The following is a 10,495-nucleotide window of genomic DNA, read 5'->3' as shown; positions in this document are numbered from 1 at the left end:
GGATATTAAAATCACAACTGATTTCAGTATGGTTTGAAGTTTAAGTTAAGCATGTTGCCCAATACCAGTGTTTCCCATTCATTAAACTAGACTGTGGTGGCCCGCAATAGTCTAATCTGTCCCGCCACAGTTTTATAATGAATTGAAAATATATTTAAACTTCTCATAATAACATAAAGGCCCGGTTTCACAGACAGGGCTTAGCCTAAACCAGGATTAGGCCTTAGTTCAATTAGGATATTTAAGTAGCTTTTATAAACATAGAAAACAAAAACATTACTGTTGTGCATTTTGAGACAAAACGATGGCACTGACATATTTTAAGATATGTCAGATCAAGTTGCTTTCAGTTAAAACAGCTCAAACATACACTTTAGTCTAGGACTAGCTTAAGCCTTGTGCAAGGACCTTTAGCGTGCATTTGGGAATGTAGCGGGCACCAGTTGTACATTTTCACATTCGCCTAATTCCCAACATTTTTGTAGGAAGATGATCACAGCATTTCACTAGATTTGTAATTTGTAAAACCCAGTTGTAAACCAGTTTTCCGCCAAAATTAAGGCTTTATTTTTTGCAAGTGTAGAAATTAGTATTCTAATTTGCCTACTGTAGCATAAAATAATATACTTGTGAAACTTCTTTTTTTAATTTGCACACTAAACATGGGTTGGAGCTCTTAATTTTGAACTCCCAAAGTGCACCAGATTGATGAATTTAACTTTAAATTGTAAAATTTTCTTTCGGGGGATGTGTTACTACTGTATGTATTTTTACGCTTATTAGAGTATTGGGTCGTTTAACGGGTCATACCTACAGTATTCTCTTGGACATTATTTGTTTTGGGGTCATATGATGCTATTTTAAAAGTTCATTATTTTGAATATTAGGTGTAGAGTAGGTTAACATGCTTTAATATTGAAAAAACACATTTTTCACATACTGTACATTGTAAAATGCTCTGATTTCTACAAAGCCCCTCCTTGCGGAAAGCTCAGAGTGCTCTGATTGGCCAGCTGACCCAGTGCGTTGTGATTGGCCAAACACCTCAAGAGTGTGTCAGAAATGTAACACCCCTTACCATAATCACAAGCTTCAGCTTCAGCTTTAAGCAATTGTAAACACAATTAATAATCTCGTCAGTTTCACCATATCAGTTCGAGCCTGAGTCAGATTCTGAAAATCAAGCCAATCGATCGGAACCAACTTTGCAAGCAAGACTTGAGCAGATCATTTCACAGTGGTTAGTAGTATTTGTGTATAGCGTTGTAATCTCCCAGGTTCAGGAAGCTGTCCTCTGTAAAGTACACTATGCACAAGCAAACTTTTGGGTTGTACTGCTCAGGAACAGCTTTATAAATAAATCTTAACCTCTGATTCCCAATTTCATCTGTTTTCTATGCAAGCTTGTTTTCGCCACTAAAAAAAAAATTAAAAAGGTAATTGCGACATTTTGTCTCACAATTCTGACTTTTTCTTCAGAATTGCAAGATTTAAAGTCAGAATTGCGTGTTATAAACTTTTTCTTCGCAATTGTAAGTTTTATCATGCAATTCTGAGTTTACATCTCACAATTCTGACATTTTTTTTTCTCAGAATTGCTAGATATAAACCCACAATTGCGAGAAAAAAAGAGTCAGAATTGTGAGATAATAAGTTGCAATTACCATGGCAGAAACAAGCTTCCATAGTTTTCAGAAAGCCAAACAAATCGGTTTTGCTTTCACATCCGTGTCTCTGTGACATGACAACACTACAGTTCACTGAAGTCCTTCTTTCTTATGCATATGCCTTTGAGCAGGCATTATGCTAATATTTCACATTGTGACATGGATGTTTGAGGAAGTAATATCTGGACTTCGATTGAGGCATTTTAGGCAGTATCAGTGTTCTCTGTTAGATAGAATAAATCCCTTTGTGGGAGACTATGAGCTTTGTAACTTTGCAGACCTTACACATGTACAAACAGATACATTACACACTCAAGGAATAGGAAAACAATAAAAAGCATCATATGACACAGATCACTAGAGTTGGCAGACTCATTTGAGTAACCAAAAATACTCAAATGAGTATTTTCCTATCTTTCTTGGTTAACTAATGAGCACCTTTACTCTTCTTCCCAAGACAACCACTCTCATTGGCCTGTTGAAGACAGCGCGACTCCTCCGACTGGTTCGTGTTGCCAGGAAGCTAGACCGTTACTCTGAATACGGCGCAGCAGTTCTCATGCTCCTTATGTGTATTTTTGCTCTGATTGCCCATTGGCTCGCCTGTATCTGGTACGCCATTGGAAATATGGAGAAACCGTACCTGGACCATAAGATCGGCTGGCTTGACAATCTCGAGGTGTCCATTGGGAAGAGAATAAACACTAGTGACCCCAGCTCTGGGCCGACCATAAAGGATAAATACGTCACTGCACTGTACTTCACATTCAGCTCGCTGACCAGCGTGGGCTTTGGAAACGTGTCCCCAAACACCAACTCGGAGAAGATCTTCTCCATCTGCGTCATGCTCATTGGATGTAAGTCTGAAAAACATGCATGTGCGCAAATAGCTTAAAGGGATTGGTCGTTCCACAACTGAAAATTCTGTCATCATTTACTCATCCTCATGACGTCCCAAACCCGGATGTTGTTATTTTCCTGAGAAACACAAAGGGAGAAAGTTTCCATGGAATAAATAAAACAATTATGGTGACTGAATAATGATAAAAGTTTTATGTTTTGGTGAAATATTCCTTTAAATAGTGAAAGCAATATGTACACAACCGTTTAAATGGTTTTTTTTATTTTTATTTTTTTTATCAAGGTACAAGAATTTTTTTTTAAATTAATATTCTTCAATATTCATTTGTAGTGCATGTCCTGAGATGGCTGTAATGAATTTGAAATGACTCAGGCAACTGTAAACTATTCATACTGATATATTTAATCTCCGTTTCAATCTAGCAGATGAATTCTTATACTTGGAAACAATGCTGACTTTTTCAAATCAATATGTTTTATTGTCTTTTCATGACCACATGACATCATCTTTAATCCATGTCTGTTAGTCTTTAGCCCAGCTAGTGTACTGATAAATGTTGACAAAAATATATTTTAGCATATACATTTACAGTAAAACTGCACTCAGGAACAGACAGTGGTGTAAAGTATTTGAGTGAATTAGTAATTAGTTACTGTACTTAAAGGAATAGTTCACTCAAAAAAAAAAAAATAATAATAATAATAATAAAAATTCTGTCATTTACTCAGCCTCAAGTTGTTCCAAACATGTATGAATTTCTTTCTTCTGCTGAACACAAAAGATTTTTATTTTTAAGAACACGGTAACCAAACAGTTGATGGACCTCATAGTATTTTTATTTTTCCATAGTATGGAAGTCAGTGGGGTCCATCAACTGTTTGGTTACCATGTTCTTAAATAAAAATCTTTGGTTACCGACATTCTTCAAAATATCTTCTTTTGTGTTCAGCAGAAGTAAGAAACTCTTACAGGTTTGTAACAACTTGAGGGTGAGTAAATGATGACAGAATTTTCATTTTTGGGTGAACTATCCCTTTAAGTATCATTTTGGCTACTTTGTACTTTGAGTATCAAGGGTATTAGCAACTTTTACTCTCTATTTGACTAAGTTTTTGAAAAAGTATGTATCTTTACTCCAATACATTTACTCATTACATTTTGCATAGCACCTAACTTTTTCTGCAGCAGTTTATTTCTGCTACAAAAGAAGTAATATCGCCATCTACAGGGCATTGAAGGCACTATATATTTGATCTGAATTGGCCTCCTCAGACAAAATGTACCTTGCATTTTCAATCTCACCTGTGTGACCTTGTCCTGTCTTCTCCAGCTTTGATGTATGCCAGCATTTTTGGGAACGTTTCTGCCATCATCCAGAGGCTGTATTCCGGAACGGCTCGCTACCACATGCAGATGCTCCGTGTGAAAGAGTTCATCCGTTTCCACCAGATCCCGAACCCACTCAGGCAGAGACTGGAGGAGTACTTCCAACACTCGTGGACCTACACCAACGGCATCGACTTGAACATGGTGCGTTTGATGCATCCAGGTCTAGTTATTCAACCATTTTAGCCATGATGTTTTCAAATCTTTATTAAATTTAAATTGGCGCTTCATTAAGATAGGATCGTCAGCATTTAGTTGATCCTGTTAAGTCACAGTCACAGTTGTAAACACGACTGGGATTCTTCTTCCATGAGGGGGTTTGGCTTCACGACGGCTTTGTTTCCAGTCAGACCGTTATAGAACGCGACACACATCTTCCGAACGTATTGTATGCAGAAACTTTTACATACAATAACAGTTCATGGTGACCACATCTGTCAAGCTCTAAAACAGACGAAAAAGCACCTTAAGAGAATAATAAAATTAGTTCATACAGTACAACTCATGCGCTGTTTTCCTTCAGGAAAAGACCAAAATTAAAGTTGTTATTCACTGAAAATGAACTGTAATGTATGGAAGCTTGTTTCTGCAACTTAATACATTTTTTTAAAGAGGTAATTGTGTCTTTTTGTCTCACAATTCTGACTTTTTTTCTCAGAATTACGTGATATAAAGTCAGAATTGCAAGATATAAAGTCAGAATTGTCAGAACAAAGTCGCAATTCTGACTTTATTTCTTTGCAATTCTGACTTTTTTTCCTCAGAACTGCAATATATAAACACAATTCTGAGTTATAAAGTCAGAATTGCATGATATAAACTCGCAATTGCGTCTTATAAAGTAAACTCACAATTCTGAGAAAAACGTAAGGATTTTGAAAAAAAAAAAGAGTCAGAATTGCTGGATATAAACTTGCAATTGCGTGTTATAATGTCCAGTTGTGAGGGGGGACTGACTTTTTTTCTCACAATTGTGTTTATATCATGCAATTCTGACTTTATATCATGCAATTCTGACTTTATAACACTCAATTCTGACTTTATATCTTGCAATTCTGAGAAAAAAAAGTCAGAATTGTGAGATAAAAATTTGCAATTATCTTTTTTATTTCATGGCAGAAACAAGCTTCCATAGTAATGTATGGAAAGAGCAGAAATAAAGTTCTCATTTTGTGATCCACAAAAAAAGAAGAAAATAATAGGTGTTTGGAATATAAGGGTGACTAAATATCGAGAGTAAATAATGGCAGACTTTTCATTTTTGGCTGAACTATTCCTATAAATGATCTCTGAAATGCTATTTGAACATGTTATCACAATATAAATGTGTGTTTATGTACTGAAAGCAACACTTGTCTCTCTCCATGTCTGCCTCGTATGAAATGGACTGACCTCGTCACCCTGGGAAGAGCAGGAGGTATTTATATAAACGCAGGACTCATCTTCATTCATGTCTTAGCTCTTAGTCTCTCTCATTCACATCAACCTTCACTCTGTTCTGGACATACTGTACTGATGCTCATCTCAGTCACACAGTGCAGAAACTCTCCTTCATATTTAACACTCTCTTTCAAGGTCTTCTAGCAGGAAATGCATGTTTTCAAAAATTAGTTTTGGGCTAGGCAGTATTTATGATGGTACTTATTTTAGACATCTTTTTTGCAACCAATTGATGCATATATCCTATTTTTTTTTTTTTTTCTTGTGATACAGTCTTTAAAAAAAACAAATAATAATAGTGATAATAATAATCAAATAAAAAGTGCATCGAAATCATCACAATTTCAAAAAATATGTATTTTTGGGCTGGGGGATATATATTAGGGCTGTCAAGCAATTTGATAACAAAATTTGTAATCGAAATAATTACATGATGTGCCGATTAATTAATCACAATTTAATTGCCCATCAAATTCGGCTAAGAAATTAACCCCAAAAGATAATTTAAAGTCATTATTGCATTAAATGAGAAAAGCAAATTACAAAAAGTAGCATTACAAAAACAGCCCCAATATATATATATAGTATTTTTCAGCATTTTGATAAATATGTATTTATTCTTGTGATACTGTCTTTAAGAAAGCAAATAAATAAATGAAAAAACAAAAAAACAATGACCAAATAAAAAGTGCATCAAAATGCTATATTTTTCCAGCAAAATCACTGTCAATATATTGCAAATATTGAATATATTGCCCAGCCCTTGCATATTCCATGCTAGCATGAATTAGCATATATTAGATGGGGATCTATGGTAGCCATTCTGCTTTAGATGAGACTTGGAGATTAAAAGTTGCTCTTGTTAAAGCAAGTCTGCATGTTGCTAAGAAACTGAATCATTTCTGTTGGCCATTATTGAACCCTCATTATTTCATCTCTTTTAATTTATGATTGGACTGCTAATATGAGCACAGTAGTTGGCACTTGCATCATTAATCTGTCTCTTTCTCACCACTTTAGCTGTATGAATACTTTGGCAGAAACATCATAATGCAAAATAATTTCATTAGCAGTGGAAAAAAATCTCAACACCAGGACTCTGTTCCAAAATCTAGAGAACTGTCACTTTAAGGCATCATAGAAACGCTCCCATCTTGAAGGTTGTATCACATTCAGTATTTCAAAATATTAATGTTTTTACTTTTGATCAGATAAATGCAGCCCAATCTTACCGACCCCAAACTTTAGAACAGTAATTTCTGTTCAGTTTTGTTAAAAACTGTACTTAACATTTGTGAGTGTTATTATTATTATTATTATTAGAGTGCTGAATTGTCAGTGCAAAACAGCAGTTCTCTGAAATCAGTTTCAGTCAGGATGCTGCGAGTGTACATTACTGTGTTGGAACAGAGCCTATAACACCACAGAATAACTAACAGTGTAATTATAGATAATGTCTACACTAATGTACTTCCTTTAATCTTCAGTGATGGACCTGATAGAGTAATTCTCACGTCTCTCTGCAGGTCTTAAAAGGGTTCCCTGAGTGTTTGCAGGCAGATATCTGTCTCCATCTGAACGACAGTCTCCTTCAGGGATGTAAGGCATTCAAAGGTGCGACTCAAGGATGCCTGCGTGCTCTCGCCATGCGCTTCAAAACCACCCATGCTCCTCCAGGAGACACACTCGTGCACTGCGGAGATGTTCTCACCGCACTCTACTTCCTGTCTCGAGGATCCATTGAGATTCTTAAGGACGACATAGTGGTGGCCATTCTGGGTAAGAGCTCACAAGCTTGTTTTAATATATGCACACACACACAAACACACACACACACACACACACACACACATATACAACCAGGGTCTGACATTAACTTTTTTGCTCACCAGCCACTGTGGCTAGTCGTTTTCCAAAGTTACTAGCCACTCAGCATTTTCACTGGCCACAATTTTGACTGATACCATGGGGGAAAAACTGCCATATAGATATTTTTTAATATTATCTCATAATTTGGCAGCAGGTATATTAGGCTGCTGTCACTTTAAGACCTGACGCACGGATCCATTATACTGTTATACATGCGTTTTCTTTCTCAACTGTTTACATTCACTTAAAACATAACTGACTGTGTTTACATGAATACTCAAAAAGACCGGCATTTTGACATTATTTTGTGTGTATTTGACTGTTTAAGCACAATAAGCAGTGAAAAAGAACTCAGTTTAGTACCGAGAGACGGCTTTATGTGCCGCACTTTGAGTGTGAGAACAAAATCTGCGGCAATAAGTTAAATTATGTGCAATACGTGCAATCCCACGGCAAAATTCAAGCCCTGTAACACCAACAATATTCCTCTGGAGCAAATGAAACGAGTGAGTGAGGGGAGGCGGGTTTGTGTGTCAACTCGCTGTCGGAGAGATGAGAGAGAGAGAAAGAGCAGCTGGTATTGTGTAGCTATTCTGCGGAAAATGAGTATTGGAAGCGTATTTCAGTATCGATATGTATCGAAAAATCTATATTTTTGAAAACACTACATTGCACTTTTAAAATCTTTTAGAACATTATAAATGCTTTACTGTCGCTATTGATTAATTTAATGCATAATTGCTGAATAAAAGCATTAATTTCTTTACAAAAAAAAAAAACTTACTGACCCCCAAACTTTTGAATGTTAGTTAGAAGGAAATTTTGAGATTAGACCTCTTGGAGCTTTAATTGAATATCCCTGCTCTAGATATTTAATTAAGAAATCACTTTTTTACTTATAAATGACTATTTTAATCAGAGGTAGACTATTTTTAAAGTCTTGCATAAGAATATATTTCATTGTCTCATTATTTCTCACTGTGCTCTTGTGATCGATGGCTGCTGAATGTTTAGTATCTTGAGTTGTGTGTGCGCTTGCTAAAAGCGGCCTGCAGATATTACCGCGTCACAGCCGCGTCCTGTGGAGGACTTTCTGCCTAGGCATGTTGTTTACCGACGTGGCGGTTAGCAACGAGAGCGAGAGAAGGCACACGCTGTATCTCCCAGTGGGTAGATGTGCCATTGTCCTTACATGCTTAAACACAGCAGCAGAGAGCCCAGGTGCCCAGGGTGCAGTTTGCTCTGTCTCCAAATCAAAAGGCAGAGTGAAACGTATCCATTATTGTTCTCTCAGAAAATGTCAAACAGATGAGCATATTCTCGAAACAAGCCTGTCTTTCCTTTTCAGGGTTTTTGCATTGTGTTCCATTCTGTGCCTGGAACCGTGTCTGATAAGAAGAGGCTTCTGACATTTCTATTAAGTGGATCCTGCTAGCTGTGTTTGGCATCTTCAAAGCACAGGAGAGAGAGAGAGAGAGAGCTGCACTGGGCTTTTTATAGCTAACGGCCTATAGAATGCAAGTGCACATTAGAGAAGGTGTGAGGGAAAGAACAAAGGGAAATAACTGTAGATCCTGTCTGAATGGAATACTAGATTAGTAGTGGTTGACAAATGAGTTATTTTTTTTAATGGCAGATGCTAATATTGATAACTAGATGATGGCTGATATAGAGTTATACAATTTAATTAAAACACATGAGATGCACACATATATGCACTACCGTTCAAAGGTTTTTATATAAGAAATTAATACTTTTATTCAGCAATAATGTATTAAATTGATCAAAGAATCATGGAAAATGTATCACTGTTTCCACAAAAATATGAAGTGGCACAACTGTTTTCAACATTGATAATAATAAGAAATATCGCTGAGAGCAGCAACTATCGGGGTTCAAGCACTTTAAGCACATGTGTAAAAGGGTATTGTTTCATTTAGCAAGCCTTTAACCATCTCAATCATAGACCATTTACAGCCAATACAGGCAGTTTACCATAGGAAACATGGTTTTCATCGCTTTTAAATTATAGCGCCACCTATGGTCCTATCTTCAAAAATTAGGCATGCTTTTTTAGTCTTATGTCACATGTGCTCTTATAGGATTTATAGGCTTTTGAGTGTATATTGCCACACCCCTTTTCTAAATTACCCTGTTATAGCTATCCAAAGGGTAAAGTTCAAAAAAAATTTTTTTTTTGATAATTATTGACCTGTAGAGTCCAGAGAACTGCACTGGTTTGGTTCCGATTGGGAATAGTTTGCAAAAGTAGGTTTATTACATAATCATGAATATTTAATGAACGATTTGATTGACAGCAGCAGTTCTTGAGGCAAAGTTTTTCCAGTATGAAAAGATCTATCAAATGATATGAATATTGTGTGTATTTGTGAAACACCAATTGATTACAGAGGTGAACATGCCCAGCGAGTTTCGTTCAAACTGGCCTCCATTAATCTTGTCTGATAGCTGCTCAAAATTCACTGGCCGATGTTTTTCGAGATATGCCAATGGCCTCATAGACAGTCATGGCACCTCGGACAAAGACACTGCATGCCAATTTTCAAGTCGATCGGTAGTTATATCCATTTTCATGTCTTTTTGCTGTTATAGCGCCACCAAATGGCCAGTCACCGCGTCCTTTTTACTGTGACCAAAGATTGAGCTCTTACATAGGTGTGCCAAGTTTGGTGAATATATCTCATTCCATTCACAAGTTATAGCCATTTAAGTAAAAGTGTCTCCACCCACTTTGAACGTTTTGGCGACCCTTGAGGAACGTGAATCAGAATTTCCACTTTTTTTGATAATTATTGACAATCAGACGAAACGAAGACTACTTCACAAAAGTAGAATCCAAAATACCTGAAAATTTCACCCAGAATGACAAGCGAATCCACATTGCATTTTGTCCGTCTTGAGCCAAGGGTTCCAACGATATAAAACACTTGAGCCTACGCCTAACGGTTCAGGAGTTACGAGCCATTTCATACTTTTCACCGCTGTAGCACCCCCATCAGACCGATCGGGGCGAGCCTTGGTGACGTTGTAGATGGTATGAGTGCTACCAGCCCTCAAAGTTTCAAGTCTCTACGACTTACGGTTTGGTCTGCCCGATCACTTTTAGGGGAGAATGCTGAACCTTGGAAATTTTATCAATTACGATAGGGTTTCAGTGCTACGCGCTTAAACCCCTAATTTTTCTTGCGCAGCAAATCAGCATATCAGAATGATTTCTGAAGGATCATGTGACACTGAAGACTGCAGTAAT

The 10,495-nt window shown here is 36.8% G+C and overlaps 1 protein-coding gene across 1 annotated transcript in view; it reads left to right on the top strand.

Annotated features, from left to right (window-relative positions):
• LOC127518531 (potassium voltage-gated channel subfamily H member 7-like) overlaps positions 1-10,495 on the top strand; it is a 107,997-nt gene that overhangs the window by 73,367 nt on the left and 24,135 nt on the right. Inside the window, exons 7-10 of the mRNA XM_051905328.1 lie at positions 2,125-2,524; positions 3,860-4,059; positions 5,330-5,332; positions 6,882-7,134. Of these exons, the coding sequence (XP_051761288.1) occupies positions 2,125-2,524; positions 3,860-4,059; positions 5,330-5,332; positions 6,882-7,134 (856 nt within the window). The remainder of the gene's footprint in view (positions 1-2,124; positions 2,525-3,859; positions 4,060-5,329; positions 5,333-6,881; positions 7,135-10,495) is intronic.

The sequence above is a fragment of the Ctenopharyngodon idella genome, chromosome 9 (genome assembly GCF_019924925.1).
Source record: "Ctenopharyngodon idella isolate HZGC_01 chromosome 9, HZGC01, whole genome shotgun sequence".
Classification (NCBI taxonomy): domain Eukaryota; kingdom Metazoa; phylum Chordata; class Actinopteri; order Cypriniformes; family Xenocyprididae; genus Ctenopharyngodon; species Ctenopharyngodon idella.
This window is presented reverse-complemented; position numbering and strand designations above follow the sequence as displayed.